Source organism: Papilio polytes, unplaced genomic scaffold (genome assembly GCF_000836215.1).
Source record: "Papilio polytes unplaced genomic scaffold, Ppol_1.0 DF821845.1, whole genome shotgun sequence".
In the NCBI taxonomy this organism is placed as follows: domain Eukaryota; kingdom Metazoa; phylum Arthropoda; class Insecta; order Lepidoptera; family Papilionidae; genus Papilio; species Papilio polytes.
The window spans coordinates 3337048-3357465 of NW_013527359.1; the positions used below are offsets into that span (position 1 = coordinate 3337048).

Here is a 20418-nt window from a genome sequence, read left to right on the forward strand (position 1 = left end):
CAACTTTGCCGGCTTTCCGACTAGAACACAATTTCACATTGAATAGATGTTTTGAGAGCTTCTCTAGCCGCGTTTTCTGACTGAAATTGTTTGTTTTGTTCGCCTGCTACATTTACATATTCTATTGCCTTTGTATCGAAATGTTTAAAAATCAACTGGTAATTGTTAGGCTTGTAATAATTTCTGAACGGCTATAAAGATAGGATAATGCTGTATCCTGTGAAGTTTTCAATCTAAATGTTTAGGTTTAAAAAATGCGTTGAATCGAATAGGTATTAACGGGTATTCTAGATCTTGTATTAACTAGATGATTCTATTTATTATTTAATAGTAAATGATTCTGTGATTAAATATTTTTAAGCTAATTCCATTTTAAATTGCTATTAATTGTTAACTAGCTGTTTCTCGCAACTTCGCCCGCGTGAACTTAAAAATGTGGCGTATGTTACTCGCAGCTAATTTACATTTCTAACAACGAAAGAATTTTTAAAATCTGCCCAGTAGTTTTTGAGTCATTTCAATACATACAAAAATACAAATCTTTCCTCTTTATAGTATAGATAATAACGTACAATAAAATATTTATTTCAAAATTGGAAATAAAAACAAGAAAGAAAAATATTAGTTCTTTGTATTTTTTATAACCTTTAACTCAAACTATATGTCGTTCGGAATATAAATTTAGTTCGGACAAAAGTTTTTCTGTGGATTATGATGCAGACGACGTATATTTACTTACGTATATTTTTACCCTAGGTATCTAAGTTAAATATTTATATCGGGTATACTCTTACAAGATCCAATTATAAACATTTCACACAAAGTTGCTTAAATTCATAATATTTAAGATTGTTCTATTATAACCAAGGTTTACTTAATAGTTATTATTACAAAATACTTATTTTTTTTTTCAGACAGTAACAATACTTTTAAAGTTTCAAATCATAAAATATTTTTCCACAATAACATAATTTTGCACGGCCCCTAGGCGAATACGCAATTAGACTGAAAAAGCTACGCCAATACTTTTACACTTTTATCCTAAAAAATATTATTGTTCACAAAGTGTAAATTTCCATTCCTTTGTGAGATAATAACAAGTTTTAATTTAATTTATGGGTTTTCTCATCTTTTCATCTCTATCGAAAGAAAAAAGGCAATTTAATTGTGACTATTTCTTTGTACTTTAAACTCACAATTTATTTTATTTGATATAGTTTTATCTTTGGTGTTTAATGAAGTAGTGTCAAATAAATATAACATTTATTTTAAATTAACAAAAACACAACAATCTGTAAAGCAAAGCAAAAACAATCTATAATTCTTTACTTTATAAAAACTCTTCAGTACAATTTTTCTCCCTAGCAAAATATTGTTGCAAATATTCAATGCTTCAAAAGTTTTCAAAACAACGGTTCGATGCTTCCAAGTTAGCAGGAAATTAAACTTGTTGTTTGTATGAAACAAATGAACGGATACACTGTATTCAAGCGTTGGACTCGCGCTATCAACAATTTCGTTTAACGAAGAATAACTATGTCATTTTATTCAAATATTTACTAGACTAGACCGAAAGATATAACCTATATCAATTTCTTTAACTCCATTTATCTCATATTAAAAAATAAAAACTCAGTTTTTCTAATTAATATAACTTACTAGCTTTTGCCCGCGACTCCGTCCGCGTGGAATTAAAAAAAAAAGAAGCCTATGTGTTCTTCCAGATCATATTCTACATCTGTGCCAAATTTCATCCACACCCGTTCAGCCATTTAGGCTACAAACTAATATCCATCTAAACTTTCGCATTTATAATATTAGTATGAAGTAAGATTCTTACCGTAGTCACATATTGTTTTTTTAAGAAGGGGGCGAAGGAACGACGGGAAGATCGAAACAATCGTCCAAGCCCATGAACTTCGGCAACAACTTTAATATTTCTGTTACATAGTTTTGTATGTTAACTTTTGTTCTGAAATGTTAATTTGTATTTAACAACATAGTTACATATTAAATTATTTCTAAATTACAACGTCCAACATACTTTTTAAAACAATTCTTCGGTTGACACAACTCTTACGTCCCATGAGAGGAGTTTGTTGCACATAATGTTCCCGCGACCGACTTGTGCCACAAAGTTTGTTAGAAGATATTTCTTAAGTTGCAACTTGCACCGCCGTAATAGACACTTAGAACTTTTCTATTAAAAGTTCTCTTCACTTGGCCACTCTTGTTTTATACTGGCTCGTGAATTCCCCGCATTATACTTCTGACAAGTTTTAATATTTGACTTTTATTATTTGAATTTCGAATAGCACTTGATTTTTTTAAGACTGTTTTTTGTCTGTGTTGTTGTTTCGGTCAGATGAGATTATTTCAAACTAGTTGTTCCCGTGCGGCTTCATCCGCTTGAAATTATAAAAACTTCATTTCATTGTTAACATTTGTCAAATTCATTTCAATTGCAAATGTCAAAATTAACCATAACAACCTAGCTTCCTTAATATTGGTAGCTTGTAGTTTATGGTCCCTTTTACACGTGAAGGTTTTTTTCAATTTATTTACCCCCTAAGTTTAATACCATAAAAATACATAGCCTAAAGCGTGTCGTAAGTGTAGGGCTCTTTATTAAAGAAATTATTATTAAAAAATATGCTGCGTTTGCTGACGTCCTACGCCACAAAGTAGTGTCTGTGTACGCTTTATTACATAAGTACGCTTTATTACATATGTATACTATTTGAAGCCGAAAATTGCAGAGTTATATACCTTCTCTAATTGAATGTAACATATGAATCTTTTATCATTAAATCCAAAGAGCATATGAATCAAATTATCGTTTCAATAACACACGGGCAGATGATTTCGTCCCTACATCAAACGACCCGTTATATCCGCTTGATCGTTATTACTCGAAATATTTGTCGTCGCCGTGTCAAAGGATTTCGCTTGTAGGGACTGTTTGTACAAATACAAAAATAAACATTTTATTTGTATTAGTCTTTGTAATTCAGGTCGCTGTTACATACAGTAACTTAAGTATGATTTTCCGACCGTAAAAATACAACGAGATGAAAAGATTATCTTTGTTTTGAAAATGTATTGTTTTACTGATATATTTTTTTTATTGTTAATCTACAGACACTTTGTATAAAATAATTTGTTACAGTAATTAAAATAGTTCAATCGTAAAATCAGTAACATACATTTTTTTCTCTCATTTACTGAGAATTTCTCTAATTAGTGCAAAAATGTGTCAAACGAAACATACACTATCAAGTCTGGCACATTTCTGTTAACAAGCAGTCATTAGCAGAAGTATGACATACTTAAATACATTTGATAGGATATATATCTATCTATATCCTATCTATGTATATTTTTTCTATCTATCTCTATTTCTATCTATATCTATATATATATTTTTTCTCTTATCTTGTTTGTTCCACATTTTCTGTAACCTAACCGTAATGTTTTTTTTCTCTTTAACAATGTTGTATACCTATAACTGGATTTGTTATCATTCTTCTGTCTTATATGTTATTTCTTATGTAACTGTTCTATAACTTATCTGTTGGTGTACTTTATAAATAAATAAATAAATAAATAAATATACTAATATTATAAAGAGCAAAACTTTGTTTGTTTGTTTGTAATGAATAGGTTCATAAACTACTGGGCCGATTTTAAAAATTCTTTCAACGTTAGAAAGGTAATTTATCTGTGAGTAACCTACATTACACAACCTACATTTTTTTTATTTCTTGTTTGTTATTTTTAAATTTCACGCGGACGGAGTCGCAGGCAAAAGTTAGTTTTTAATCAAAGTAAAGTATTCTAAATTCTAAAATAACTCCTTTCTCTAGTACCCAATCAAAAACCTACGTTTAACACTAATGTAGAACACAAAAAATCCAGTACTTTTAATATTTAATGAACACAAAGAGGATATTCTAGAAGAAAAATTAAGAATGTTGCCAACACAACACAAAAATATTACTAGTGGTGAATTACATTTGTACAATTTTATAATGACTGGACTGCAAAAGTCTGATAAAATAATAGTAACCAAATATACGTGAAACTCGGTGTTAAGTTAATAATTTACACCTACATCAACATTAATCCGCTTCAATTAACAGATTGTGTTAACTCACGTAATGCTATCTCCAACACCTGTTAATTTAAATTGAACTCTGGATATATCTAAATTAACCTCTGTACAGCCTAACAAGGGTTGTAATCTAGGCACCATGTTACTAATTTGGTTTGGTATAAATATATTTTTGACCAATATATTTTTTACTCAAAAACAATATGATTACAATAAAATTGAATTCTATTTTCTTGACTTCAGTTGCATTGTTTCTGATTTTTTTTTGTGATTTAAAGTACTTGAAAAGCACAGATAATACAACTATACTAGTAATAGTTTAAAAGGACAAAAAATAGTTAAAAACAAACAATTTAATTGATCTTAATAACATATTTAAGGGGTATTTCATAGTATACATATGAAGCTTCAAAGCTATTGTCGTGTAAGTGCTTTAGGAACATTAAATGCGAACATCAAAGGACGTAAAGTTTAGCGTCGGGGTGCGGCAGCCTGCGAGCATCTGATGAGACGATAATTCCGCCTCCGTCGCTCATCGCGCATTTAATTAAGTGAAAATTACACAATGACTATGATATACGTATCCATATATCAATTTCCTTATAACGTACTTTGAAATTAATCATTCCATTTTATTATACACTGGCTGTTGCTTGCGACTTCTCCCGCGTAATATAAAAAATAGTAAAAATGATAGCCTATGTACTACCTATGTATTAAATTAAAAATGCAATATATTAAAAATAGTAAAAATGATAGCCTATGTATACTCCTTGATAAGGTAGCTTTTTAGTGGTGAAAGAATTTTTGAAATTGACCCAGTATATTTATATTATAATATATACAAAAATACAAAACTTTCCTCTTTATTATATTAGACAAGTCGAAAATATAAAATTCTCTTTCTAGAAGAGACTTTTGATAGTAGTGCAAGTAATTTGTTTGAATTATTACAAGAAAATGTACATTAAACCAAAAATAGAATCAAAACATCGAAGTATTAACACAAAAACAATGTTTCCAGCTCCGGTAATATTCGCAAACGAAATTTCTAAAACAAATTTATCTCCGAAAGCAACTGTCTACAGAAACGTGAAGAGTACTAAAGTTTAGAAAGATTTACGTTTCGAGGGTACATTATTTCTGGCCTCGGGAGATATAAATCGCTTTTGTTACACAAATATTTTAAAATCACAGCTATGTTTTGTGGTTGCTTCATTTTTATACATTCGATATTTCTGATTATTCGTACGTCATATTTTGTTGATTTCCCTTGACTCAAATGATACTTTGAATTAAATTATTTTCAACTACTAAATGATATGATAAGTACGATAAAATAAAAAATCATTTAAAAACATTATTCTATTTAATAACTGGGCTATTTAGTCTTAAGTTAGTTAGACGCGTTCAGTTCAAATAAACAGTTTGACTGACAGTAAAATGTGCCAATACATGCACAGTTCTAACTGAACAGTTCCACTTTTCAGTTAAAACCGTCAGAAATGAGTATGTACGTGGCTTTATCTTATTCATATTAAAACAGTTAACAATTTACTTACATTGTTACTTGAATATACTTGCGTAATATTGTAGCATGAATTTTCATCGTTCTGCTCTACACCGTGTAATTGTAAGGTTTTGAGAAGGAAGCCAAAATTTCTGCGATACTTTGCTACGATATTTTCAGAGAAAGATCAAATTTTAATATGGAAATATTACCCTTATTCAATTATCCTATTTGTATGTTTGTGTATAAATAAAGTTTGATAGATTTTTAAAGTAGCGAATTAATTAAAGAAATTAATGAAAAGTATAGCGAAAATACATTCCTGTAAAAATGGAAAGTATTCATTTGAATCACGTTATTAAAAATTATATGAAATGCATGGCCAGTTAACGTTTCCATTTTAACATGCTCGACACTTAAATACTTAAAATGAAAATAAATTAATATCAAACGAGTGCGCTCGGACACTTTTTGGGAAAGTGATTCATTAATAGGAGTACCATCATTGAATATTTCCGTTTTATTTAATTAAATATGCTAAATATCGCTATAGTTAATTTTAGCAAAGTGTATTTCAATAATATTCATTATAACCTACGTTAATTAAAACAAAGGAAATAAAAAAAAATCCAACCAAATTTAAATATAAAAAAATTAAGAATACCACTTTCCCCACTAGTGTTCTATCTAATTCTATTTACCAGCATCACGATCTCGTCATAACGAAGACGACGTTCACTGCTTATGAGATAAGGGCCGGGCAATTTCAAATACTGCCGCCAACGTAATAAATTTGCACCACATGAGTGTCGTAATAGCATAATAATGAGACTATTTTGTTACTTTAAACCTCCTATAAGCATTTAACCTTTTATATAATCAAGTTACTACAAACCTTTGGCTTTTATTAGCTAGCTGTTGCTCGCGATTTCGTCCGCGTGAAATTAAAAAATGTAGCATATGTTACTCACAGATAAATTACGTTTCTAACGCTGAAAGAATTTAAAAAATCGGAACAGTGATTTTTGAGTTATTTCAATACACTCTAAAATAAAAATCTTTTCTCTCTAAAATAGACACAGATTTTATTGAAATTTAAACTAACTACTACTGTTACTGTGTAATGAATTAGTAATTGTGCAAATCGTTTCAATATATTTAATGCTATCCTAAAAAAAACAAAGATATCTTCTCTTTAGTTTAACAAGTTTAGAGTGTACAAGTTTAGTTTTCTTAGAAACATTAAAACTTAAAACATTCACTGTAGTTTTGTTAATTAGGGAATAATTTGCCAACAAAGATACAACTGTAAAAATAAAATTGTATTAACGTAAAATATGATCCAAAGCCTAGACAGTACGTTAAAGTAACAAATTATGTAATTGCGAACCGCGAAGTCGCAGTTCGCAACATGCTGCATCCAGTTGAACAAACAACTCTATATCATGGTAAGCCGTGAAAGTGCACAGCTATTTACAACTGTCGAAGAAACAACGAGCTTCAGCTTGATAAAGTAGCTAATAAAGACTAATCTATACTCTATACTAATATAATAAAGCGTAAACACACACTACTTTGTGGCGTAAGATGTCAGCAATTACGGGATATTTTTGAATAATTCTTTCTTTATTAAAGAGCTCTACATACGACACGCTTTTGGTATATTCATATTATTAAACTTTGGGGGTAAATAAATTGGATAAAAACCTTCATGTCGGAAAGGGACTATAAAAACAGTCAACAGGTTAAAACTATGCGTGTGTAAGCAAAGTTGAACTGCACAATACAAGTTTTGTCTACGCACCACAGTTTTAACTGAACAGTTCGACTCTTCAGCAGGGTTAAAATTTATTTGTCTTCGTAAAATTTATTTTAATTACACTTACATCAAATTGAATATGAAAATGTTTGGCTTACTTTCCTTAAAATAGAGGAGATTGGTACATTCTTGAGAAAATGTATTCATCGCAAGATATAAGCAATATCATTTCATATTCGCAGCAAAGCTTCTTAAAGTGAAATCTTATTTGGTACCAGCGCCAAGTGTTCGAGCTTTAAGGAAATTTTAAATCCTAAGCATCGCTTCGATATTCTTAACTTATTTTCGGTCACGTTCCATTTTAGGATCGAAAACTACAACACCCGGTTTTGTTAGATTTTGTGTATAGTTTGATCCTGGATTCTGGCGTAATAAAAGAATTGATGATAGTTTTTCTGCATTTTTCACTTTATCATCTTTGAATTAACAGAAGTTATTTTGAAAACAGGAAAGATTATAAGGATGCCGAGAAAATACGCGCGTTATAGTTTGACCAAATATGTCTGACCAGAATTAATCGCTAGATGGCGCTGAAAGATTTTTCCATTAGCCAATCAGCTAAGAACCTTGTGTTCACTGTTTCCTTGTTATTTTTCTAACAGACATCGAATTTTTAACTTAAATTGGGTTTCACATTCTCTTATTCATAACACATCTATCACTAGATGTCGCTTTAACGTGGGAACAAAATCCATTAGAAGACAAAGCACTGGAAGGGTGACGGTCCACTTTCACTGCCATAAATCAAACTAAAGCAGATCGTTATCGCACACATTACATCTAACACTTTGATTAAAAGTTTCACTGCTTTGTATGAAATTTTTCTGCAAAATTTTCAGTATTTACAAATCACACAAATCAAACTACACATAGAAGTTCGAAAAGACCTTGAAAATTTAATATTGTAGAACAGTTAACCCTTAATTCGATAATGTCCAGTGACGACTAACTTATAAAATCTACCGATTTAGTTAATTTCATAACCAAAAATATACCTTTACTAAAACAATCAGTTTTTTTTGCTACAAAAAACTTCATCGAATTAACGGAAGCATGATAGAAGTAAATTATAGATACAAAAATAAGAATATAATTTACTATTCCCAATTTGCAGTATAATTTATCATGACGTAAAAGTATACTAATGATGTTACGTGTGTACATAACATCATTAGTATACATAATGTCGTTAGCAATGTATGTACACGAGACGCTAGTCATTGTCGCTACAATGTTCGCAGCATAACAATGCTCGTAGTGGACATCGTTTTTTCTACAGATGTATTGTGTGGGATAATTGATAGCCTAACAAATGACTACCACTCAAAGGTTTGCATTTTTCAAACAAACGAATAGACGCTCTTATATAAGCTTTACTCGATAAATGCTTATTAGTTTTACATTAGTCAAACGTAATTTCACATTAATTACTTTCGTGCGTTGAACGCCGACCAGATTATTGTCGTTTGTTATGACATCATGTTTTGTCATAATAATGCGTTGGATTTTCTTTGCGTAGTTACTAATGACTTTCGTGTTCATGAACCTCGATAGCGATATTTCCATTTTTTCTGTATATTGTAACTAAAAAAAAATAGTAAAGAAAATATCTTATTCGTCCTGTAATATTTATTAATTAATTATTAATTTACATTTAAAACAAAGGCCATATATGCAAAGTAAGATATTGTTTTAATATTTTTTTATGTCTAAATAGAAGCTCCATAATTATTTCTTTTTCTGTTATAAAGCAAGTCCCATCAAAACTTTAAAAAGATTTACGCTTCGCAAAATGTAATTTTCGTTCACAAAAGAATAATTTTCCATTTTCTTTAATTTCGGCGACGTTATGGATCTCATTTTTAGTGACATCTTAGCGATTTTGATACAGGTATATTTTCGTAAAAATGGATACTGGAGTAGAATTTACACATATTTGTACCCTAGTTACGTCATGTTGTGTGTTATACCATTCAAGTAGAGAATCTATGTGTAAAGCAACGAAGCTTACTTACCAATATTGTAGGTTGTCCGGGTTTAAGATTACATGACGTCATACTGATTACAGGTTAAAGAAAAGGGTCTATCACGAATGTTTTCGTGACACTTGCGAGAAAGTATTCGTAATGTCATCGACAATATGTGTACGAGACTTGTTATGTACGAGAGCTGTAGAAATCTAATAAAATTCTATCAATAACGTTATCTCGTGTATTCGTGACAGTCTCAGGCGTGTATCGGAGTATCAACAGAATATTCTGGGCATAAATAGTACACATTCTATGAATTTCAAGTGTTGCAATCTGTTCCAACGAATGTTGCTATGTAGTAAAATTAATCAAATTAGTAATGATTTATTGAAAAAATTGTAGAATTTATTAGTTTTTTATAAATGATATACGCAAATTATTTTTTAATCGTTTTTTGATAATGAAAATGTTATCTGCGCTATTATTATCAATACACTATTTTAATAGATAACCTATTGAAATGTTTTTATTAAATCAAAGCAAATAACTAACCAAATAGTAGGAAACGAGATATATTTTTAAATTATACTTATTTAAACTCTTACTTTTTTTTTATAGTCGGTTTTTCCCTTTAATTTGTCCGTATCCGACATAACTTATTTGCGTAGCGTCAAAGTTATTTATATTTGGTCATAAAAGAATCAATCATAAAGACGGAATTCATTTTACTGGAGCATTGAAATTGTTATATTTTATTAGACTTTTAGTTCACTGCAAGCTGTTGGTATAACAAATTTATTACTTTGCAGTTTGCAATTTTGTAAATCATAACGAAGTGGAATTAAATTTTAAACGAACGCAGTGTTTACTGTATCCGAAATTAATGATTAGGATACACTGTAACTATTTAAGTATATTAATAGCACTAATAATAATAAAAAATCTTTTTTCGTCATACGAGTACATTCAAGCTATCAACTCGGTTGGCTCATAAAGGATTTACGCTTAATGCTTACAAGATGAGTGCAATTTTCAAGCTGTCATCATTGCAATAACATATCTTCTTTATGAGTTCAAGAGGCTATCAACTGTGAACATTGTGAAAGTAATATAAAAGTAATGTTGCTAATAATGTGTAAAATTTATTGAATATTTTTTTGGAATTCAAACTAATAGATAAATTAACTACTAACTTTGGACCGAGATTACGTCGGTGCGATATTTACAAAAAAAAGTAAATATTCTTCCAAATTATATTGTACATATTTGTACCAAATTGGACCGAGTTCTGATGAACCGTTCTGGAAATACCTTCTAAAAACATCCACCTAATATTTCGCATAATTATAGTGTACTATTCAAATCTAAAATACTATCCCATAAATTAAAAAAGGCTCTATGAAAATATTACAGAATACAATTGTGTTCCAACAGCTGAAACTTACTATAAATGGTTACCAATCACTAATAAGTGGTTATTCGTTTAGAAACAATTACCTACAATTGTTTGCTAACTTTCCCGCTTAGCAATCGGGCAAATACCAAGCGATAATCTCCGTGATAAAGCCGACTTTGCACGATTCATTTATTTCATAGAATGCCAGCCGGAAAATATTTTAATACCAGATATTGAAATACAACTATGAATGATAACATTTTTTAGATTAATAAAACAAATAGCTGTTCCCGTGCGGCTTCACCAGCATGAAATTTTGTAATTTTTTGTTTAATTATCAATAGCAAATGTCAAACTTACATCACATGACAAACCTTTGCAATCTTGCTTCCTTGATATTGGCAGCAACTTATGGTCTCTCCCACATTAGGGTTTTTATCCAAAACATTTACCCCTCAGTTTAATGGCGTGAAAATGTATAGCCTAAAGTGACGTATGTAAGTGTAGGGCTTTTTTATTAAAAAAAGAATTATTCAAAAATATGCTGCAATTGCTGACATCTGAGGCAACAAAGAAGTGTGTGTTTACGTTTTATAATATTAGTATAGTATAGATATAGGTAGAGAATTATTCAAAACATGCTGTGATTACAGCCATCTAACGTCACGAAGTAGTGTGTGTTTGCACTTTATTGTAGTATTGATAGATATAGATATCAATGATTAATAAATCTATCGTATTCTTATCATATTAAATTAATAGATTAATCTACGTTATTTAATAGGCTCTTTTATAATAGATAACATATTTTTTTAATGAAACAATAGTTTGTACAAATATTTAATGTTCATTTGAAAACTTAATCTAAACTATTTACTTTTCATATTTAAATGCAATTTTTATCGTGCTTGAAATTTAACACTCAAGCCGTCTTTAGGTGACAATATAACACTGTAAGGATCTGTTTCCACTTTATAAGGGATGTCAGCTGGTAGGAATTTGTATGCGGCAACCAACTGAGCGAGCGACGCGCGGATTTGCATGTAGCCGTAGCGTTTGCCTGAAAATAAATATTCTATGTTATTTTATAAACAACATGATAAACTTTCGGTCATTATTATAAAAAAAAATACCAAGTCATAAATATACATAAATGATATATACGTTTTGACAATAATAACTTCTTGATTTTTTATTTAAAAAAAATGTTATATTTTGTTGATCTTACAATTAGCAAAGTAACTAATTATCTAACATATCTTGTACTACATGTCATCATCTCCCCTGCCTTATCCTACTCCCGTAGGGTCGGCGCACCGGGTTTTCGTCCTCCAAAGCACTATCATCCGTCATCTCAGTCATCACTCCCTTCTTGTACTACATGTATAATTTAGACTTAGACAAGTAAAGATTTTATGTTAACTTAGCAGTTGTGTTATTAGGCGTTTTTTTTTCTTTTTTTTGGTTATTTTTTTAACAATAAAAGGGGGCAAACGAACGTCGAGAATACCGAGGTGGTCAACGACGCCAATGGACATCCGTAAATATTAGTACATTTTTGTTAATTTACTAATATTTTCTTTAATCATTCCAACTAAGCTCTAGGCTTGTAGGCAATAGTCGATTGACGGGATTCGATCCCGACCTCAAGATCGGTAGTCCATACCCCAAGGCTATTGGCGCTTTTTACTTAATTAGACTTACCTATGCAGAAACGAGGTCCTTCACCGAAAGGTAAGAAGGTAAAGTTAAGATTATCGTTATCAGAAGCATTATGCATTCTTTCCGGTCGCCACTGGTTAGGTTCTGGGTAAATCTTCTCATCGTAATGTATCGCTAGCACATTTATAAACACTGGCGTTCCTTTCTCAATGATCACATCGTCGTTTAACTTATATCTTTGATTGCAAATCCTATCCAAATATCCGAGTGGCGGATACTTGCGGAGTGTTTCTAAAAATAGTAATTTTTTAATTTAAAACCTTTTTTTAAATAAAATATGTCAAAATTGGTGGTTAATTCCACTCAGCAGGTAACTCTGGCTTTAGCATTTAGTATTTTAGCACGGCTTTGCATCGTAGCTTGTAATTATTTTTCTTGTTTTAATCAAAGCAAATATATCATGCACACGAAATACTTTTTTGTATGACAGTAATCGTTTTCGCTCCAGTGGTAATAAAACATACGATATCATAATATAAATGAAATTTTCTTACCGTTAATACATGATGACATGTATTTCAATTCCATTAACTCGTCGTAATTCAAAGTATCGTTACCAGATTTTTTTAACGCACCCAAAACTTCATTGTGAAGTTTCTCCTGAAAATGTACGTCAAATATGTCATTTTAAAACAAACAATTGTACTGTTTCTTTTAAACGTAGGTACGTATACAAGAAAACCATCAAGAATTGTATCTCTTTCCTGTTTACAAAATTGCATAATGATGGCATAATCGTGCTTAACAAAAACTGATCTATAAAAGTAAAGTATATTAAGAAATCACGAACCATCTGCATCATCGGGGAATCCCCGCTGACAATTTTTATGACTTAACACCAAGGTAAGAAAATCATTTACAGAAGTAAACGAGTTTCACAAACATAAAATCATAACTGTGTTAACAGAATAATTTTAAATCGTATTATTTTAGTATACCTAAAGCATTTATAACTAGTCACTTAATTTTACCAAGCATTCACGATTTTAAAACCACAAATTTTAAAGAAAACCGAGAATGTAAAAAAATTATATCCAGGTTATTAAAAATATTCAAAGCCCGGAAAAAGTCCAAAACAATATTGCGTAACAAAAAAGAATTGTACGAACGTTGTGTTAAGTTAAAAAAGGATGAATTCCGACCGTCAATTGTTATTTAGCATTTACCTGCTCTTCTGGATGATGTGCAAGTTCATGCAAACAATAACTCAATGCCGTAGAAGATGTCTCTATAGAGCCCAATATAAACACAGCTGCTTGCGCCAGCATTAAATTATCAGCTAAATCTAAAAATAATACAAACAATAACATTGATAACAGACAAATCAGTCTATTGTATAAATGTAGATAAAAATCTTGCAAATTGCAACGATGCAGTGATATACATAATGTTGTAAAACCCGTATATGACTAATATTGCGAATGCAAAGCTATCGATGGATGGATGGGTGTTTGTTAGATTTTGTAGCCTAAACTACAATACGGATCTCGATGAAATTTGGCATAGATGTTGAAAATACTCTGGAAAAACATGTAGGCTACTTACTTTTTTCTTTAATTTCACGCGGACGGAGTCACGGGCAAGTAGAAGTTACAAACCAGTATGTTTTTATATTCCTTATTACGACTTATTTCGTTTCTAATTGACCGACTTCACAAAAGAAGGAGGCACACAATTCGTCTGCATGTTTGTTTAAAAGTACAGGTATGTATAAACTAATATCTTTAAGCGCAAATTATATCAACGTACCAGATCCCGAATCAGCCGGGAGTTTTAAATTATCTCTTAGCTTAAGTAAATGATTAACGAGGTCCTTATGATTATCGTAGCCGCTGTTCTTTCGTTCTTTGGCAACGTTCCAGAATATCTTCTTTATATAATCAGTTGCAGCGTCCGAAAAGAATTGTAATCTTAAAATTAGAACAATACAAATATAGTTTTGCATGTTTGTTTATAGTTTAAATGCATAATCATACTTTCATACTAATAAGTGTGAAAGTTTAGATGGATGGATGTTTGTTAGAGTTAGTAGCTTAATGTATTTCGATGAAATTTGGTATGTATGTAGAGATTAGTCTGGAAGAACACATAGAACTTTGAACACTTTTGATTTTTTTTATAATTTCACACGGACGGAGTCGCGGGCGAAAACTAGTTAATCATATCAATAATATCACTATAGTCTGCAACTTTTGTGTTTAATTATTTGACAAAGGTAGTCTGTTTTTAATTTATAAACCTTTTAATATTTTTTAAATCATTTGTTCTCTTTTTTTCTATCTCTATAATTAGTTAGCACTTACCGGAGTAAAGCAGCAATAGCAGGTACAAAGAATATCATAGTAAACTCCAAGCCTCTCCAGAAGGTCCATTTGACCATGTGGTTGGTGATGAACCACAGCGGGGAGTCCTGATCGTTTAGCACGCTAACTCTGATACCGAAAACGCTGTATGCCACCGTATCTGAAGTATACATTGAGAATAGCTCCTAAAATATAATTTAAATAATTAAATTTCATATTATCTGTTACCAAGGATACAATGACAGGGGAAGACCAGATCGGTAAACCGGTATTGAGGACGCCCTTTGCCCTATAGTGGGGACTTATCAACGCAGAAGATTGCATGTAAGAAAATAATTTCAGACAAACATTATAGTAATAACACAAGCAGGAGATAAAAGAAAGTATGTAGAGAATTTGGGATATGCGTAAAGATGAGAATTTAGATATAATTGCTGATATAGGTGTATGTAAACTTATAAATAAGGTAGGAAGATGAAATACATGACGCCACTACCAAAACTCTTGTATTAACTGTTTCTCTTTTTTCTATGATAATGAGTGCTTCAACAGAAACCTACACTTATGCTACATTAGAATAATAACCAGTTACATGTCACTAATTGCACTGAATTGTTGTAAAATACGAACATTACCTTTAAGTTGACATCTTTATTGTTATCGATGTGATCTCGACGTATTTTTCCGACTAGTTCTTTAGAATTCATGTTCATTAACTCTGTTATCATTTTCAGTCTAGAAGCTGTAAACATAGGAGATAAAGAGTTTCGCATTGTCGACCAAATTGGATTCTGAAATAAATAAAAATATTATATTTCGTACAAATAAATGTGTAGTACAAGGCGATTGGCTCCAACAGATACCTTTCTACTATTGACTTAAAACAGTTTTTTCTTACATGTCACTTAAGACCAATCAATTAGGAATGTCCTTTTTTTTAATTTTTTGATATCACTGATTAAGAAATTAATTTTATTATTTTCTCTTGAGAGCACATAATTTGCAGGCTAAAAAACCGCTTCGACAGGCCTAGTAAATACGGCCTTAAAGATTTGTTTACGTTTATACATATTTTCATTGACATTGACTTAACCGGCGTAGGAATGCTGCGAACAGGTCTAGAACTGTAAACAATGTTTTCTTCTTTTTAAATCCAGTTTTATCAATTGAAGTATAGCGATATAACTAAATATTTAAATGATAAAATAAACACACGTACCTTGACTGTAAATAAATTCAAAGAACCCAAAGGATCAGAGAAACCAGTGTACAAAAATCGATCCTGAAAATATTCAAAGTCTTTGACGAAAATCCTTCTTGCGAATTCCGGCGTCTGCAGCATTAGAGCCGGCTTCCATGCCAGAAATATTCCGACATAATCCCTAGGATGTTTATTTTTCAATTCGTAACAAAAATCCCATACGCTTTTTCTCAACACGAAACTAAGATTGCCGAAGAAAAGGAACGGTTTCTCGTAAGGGATGCCGCGATTCTTCCAGTAATTATAAGTCGAGTAAAAGAAGCAACATATTAAAAAGATACAAATACTCAAGAGTATAAGGAACCAGTTTAATACGACACCTAGCACTGGCACGTCCATGTTGCCTCGTCGCTGTACCGACACTACCCGAGTTCTTTTCGTGATTATTATCTAGATAATAATTGAACATAAGTAATACTTAGGCACGCTTAAAACTGCCACTCACGATGACAATAGTATTTAAAGTACTGCATAGTATCTATTACTAGTTATTATCCCAGTTAAGGCAAACGAAGAACTTTTCAAGAACTTATTTTATTCTAATGTCTATTCGCTGCAACTATTTGAACGCAATGAAAATATTATCTTTTCAAACTTACGATGTCATAAATTTAAAATATTGAATTGTTTTTATCAACAGTCGAAATACAATTTTGTATAAAATTTCACCATACGCTGCGTCAAAAAGACGTAGGTAATAGAAAGAAGAAACTGACCTTGTAAATTTGAAAATATATTAAATGCTAGATTTTTATATTTTGTAGATACCATTTGAATATATTCTAACACTATCATTAAAGATAACTTACAAGGTATTACGTAACTTTTAATTCTTATAAAAATTATCTAACAATCATTTATCGTTTAAAGTAAACACACTGATAGCTCGACGATCAAATACGCGAATTTAACTGTCACGTATTTAGTAATACTTTGAACCCATCCAGGTATGGACAACTTGTCCTAGGATCGTTGACGTAGTTTAAATGCTAATTAAAAATGACCACAAGGAAATATTTTAAATTTACCCTGTTACAATTTCCCCACATTTGTTAGGCCATATCAGTAAGAAATCAAAGCGATCTTGTTTTGCCCTCGTTAGTACAAGCATTTGTAGCTTGCAACAAGTTGGCAAAACCCGAGAGGTAAATAAACACGTTAACACATTTTCCTCATCAATAGAATGGTTTGTATTTTGCATATTCAATTTTCTGTACGATAATGTAGTGATAATGATATTTGAATATTTATTATCTCTTTATTCATTTTAGTATTTTCCAAGTCAAAATAAGCATTAAACACGATAATCGCATTATTTTACAACTTCATAAAGTCACGCAGCAAATCACAATCCTCCTGCAAACTCTTTGTGGGATTATTGTGGTATCTCGATGTTATATTAATATGTCATATATTAAATAGCAATTTTTCAATTCATCGAATGCGGAAATAGTTGCCGTATCAAAAACAACAGGCACATCATATCACGCGAACGGTGCCGTTAACTGTGCGTGAAATCATTTCGCTTCAAGTTTTTCTTTTATTATTTTCCTCTTCTGATACTTGAATAGATCATAAAGCAAAAATAATGTATTTAGCTATAATATAAAGTACACTTTTGGCAGTAAAGTTTCTACATTTATTTGATTTTTTTCATTTTTAAATGGGCATACATTATAAAATTATAAAATTTATTAATAATTATTTATTAATACTAGCATTTGAATTTCTATTTAAAAATGGACTAACAGCTGGGTGTAAGTACTTTTTGAGACTAATGGCAGTCATTAAGTCCTAGAATCAACCCCTTACTCTACGATTATGTTTCGGACGTAGTCTCTCCAAGGCAATCTGATTTAAGTTGTATTTAAATTGCTTTAATTAAATCTTCATTAGTGTTTAACTAACATAGTTACAGCCAAAATTTGGATATCGTTAAAAATAGTATCTGTACAACATTTTCTTGTGATTACACAAGTAATTCCACACAAATACAGAATAATTAATTTAATGTTAATTTTAAATTTATTACCTATAAATGTTCCAAGATGATAAGCGAACTAAAATTTGTGTAATTAATTACCCCAAGGATTGTTTATTTTGGTCTATCTTCTGTGGCAGTGGGTTGTTTTTGCTTATCTTAAACTAACAGGCGCTAATATTATATATTTTATGAAGCCTTTCATCCGTACCGTAAAGGACATTCTTTAAGAGCAAAGCTTGCCATGAGACTCCAATGCTGTAGTAGTAATATTATGTCTCTTACGTAAATTGTCGTATGTTTGAAAAGCTAATTTTAAAATATACAAAAAATCAATGATGAGTCTTTAGTCACAAACATACGATAAATAAACAAAACCTACAGTTATGTTCTATGTAACGTTACTTTTAAAAATCGATTAAAAAAGGACATAAGACAAGGTGTTAATCGTAAAATTGTGACTTACGGTAGTCTACATAAGAACCATTGAAATATTTTCATCGCTTTATACTTTTTGATAAAACACAGACAAGAACACGTGTTTTACAAGTTTGTGTTTTTTTATTATTTCAGTAAAACTCAAAGCAAGGAAATTTATCCAAATATAAATGAGTGTCCTTTGTTTTTGACGATGATATAAAAGTTCGCGTTCTTTACGAGCTGGCAATAAAAGAAGACTTGACCCTTCGAAACAAAAGCTAATTGTTGGTCCTTCAGAATAAAAAAATATTTGTAAAGGAGAACATGAAATTAATTTGAACAAGCCAAATACTTTGAATTAGTCTTACAAAAGAATCACACCAATTTATAATTCAAATGTATATAACTTTGATGTTTGGTTTCAGATTTAAATGCAATTGTATAAAAAAAATTATATTTCTAAGGAATATGAAGTAGAAAAGATGTTACGAATACTTTTTTCGTGTTAATCACAAAACCAGGAAGTACAAAAAATAATTAATGACACAAAAAAAAAAACAAAATGTGTTGACAAATTATAAGTTGCTGGACAACGGCCTATTCGTCTATACAAGAACGTCCTAGGTCCCGGTGCTGGGAGACTATGATACTTGACCTACTGCCACGACGGCCTTATGTTGCACACCTTACATATTTTAAAACACGTAACATGAATTCTATTTCAAATCCAAATCTTAATAATACTAAAATGACAGAACGAGGAAAGCATTACGTAAATTGGAAAACGTTGTAAATAATTAATTAGAACTAAAAGTGTAAAGAACTTGAACTATTGTAATTTTACATTAAAACTTTGAAATATTAATTACATTGGTGGAATTTGTGTTAAGACATGACAATAATTGGAAAACGAGAAATGTATTTATGCATTTATGTATTACATATTGAATTTGGATGGCTACAAAGGTAGAGGAAGACTGAAGAAAGTATGTATTGATTAAGTGAAAGAGGATATGCTTAAGAAAGGAGTGGTATCGGATATGACGGCTGATAGAGATGTATGGAAGAGCAGCACATACTGTGCCGACTCCCCGTAAGGATAAAAGCAAGTTGATGATGATGATGTAAACATGTTATGTAGTTAAAATAAAAAAAAATTATTACTTTAAAAGTATCTAGATGACAATAAGTAATACATTTTAACTAAAACTGTAAAAAAAGTTGTTTCAGAAAATCAGCTTACAAAGAAGAAATACTTAATAGTAACATGACTATTGATTAAGACTTAAGAATAATTAAAACAATCAATTACTTTAAGACTTGATAGTGTAAAATACACAAGCATAGTTTATTGCATTTGAACATTAACTTTGAAATAATTTTCTAATCCCAAACTTAATGAGTTTAGTAAGAGTAGATAAAGCGATTTTCTGCTTTAAACATTTATTCAAGGTTGAAAGTGCAACGATTAATGCGTCTACGAAATAACTAAGCGGTCGACTTCAAATAACCTTATATCTGAAGAGTATTTGTGCAAATAGTCTAAGAGTTAACTTTATTTCGGTCGAGAGCAGTCTAGGATTATATTCCTTGCGCATTCTACTCCATAGGACGCTGCGACATATTTACTGAAAATTCTATACTATAAAATTCTGCGATTAATTTTTAATTGGACAGTTTACTGCGAAATGTCATGTAGGCGATATTTTAATATTATAATAGCTTCGGTGGGGACTTAGAAAATCAGACACAATATTTTTGAAAATCTGGTGTTTTTCTAAAAGACAACTTTTTTCCTGATGTTTAACTGAACAAGAACATGTAATTATACTTTGTATATTTTATTAGCACAATGATAATATTGTATGAACATGAGGGGAAAAAAAATTATTTTGCATCTTGAGTTTGAAATAATTTTATAA

General features: G+C 30.6%; 1 protein-coding gene across 1 annotated transcript; it reads right to left on the minus strand.

Annotated features, from left to right (window-relative positions):
• Positions 1-11582: 11582 nt before the first annotated feature.
• LOC106107869 (cytochrome P450 6k1-like) lies at positions 11583-16453 on the minus strand. The gene is made up of 8 exons (XM_013288876.1): positions 16054-16453; positions 15470-15625; positions 14835-15019; positions 14281-14441; positions 13698-13816; positions 13026-13131; positions 12514-12762; positions 11583-11869 (listed from the first exon to the last, which is right to left on the minus strand). The coding sequence occupies exons 1-8, from the start codon at positions 16432-16434 to the stop codon at positions 11709-11711; spliced, it is 1518 nt and encodes a 505-aa protein (XP_013144330.1). The 5' UTR covers positions 16435-16453; the 3' UTR covers positions 11583-11708.
• Positions 16454-20418: the final 3965 nt, after the last annotated feature.

What these genes read in the sequence shown, in the direction of transcription:
- LOC106107869 (XM_013288876.1), bottom strand. Translation starts at nt 16,434, where the DNA reads ATGGACGTGCCAGTGCTAGGTGTCGTATTAAACTGGTTCCTTATACTC. An exon ending in ATAAAGATGTCAACTTAAAG is followed by an intron (nt 15,020 to 15,469) that starts GTAATGTTCGTA and finishes ATTATATTTTAG; the next exon opens with GAGCTATTCTCAATGTATAC. An exon ending in CACATCATCCAGAAGAGCAG is followed by an intron (nt 13,132 to 13,697) that starts GTAAATGCTAAA and finishes GTACATTTTCAG; the next exon opens with GAGAAACTTCACAATGAAGT.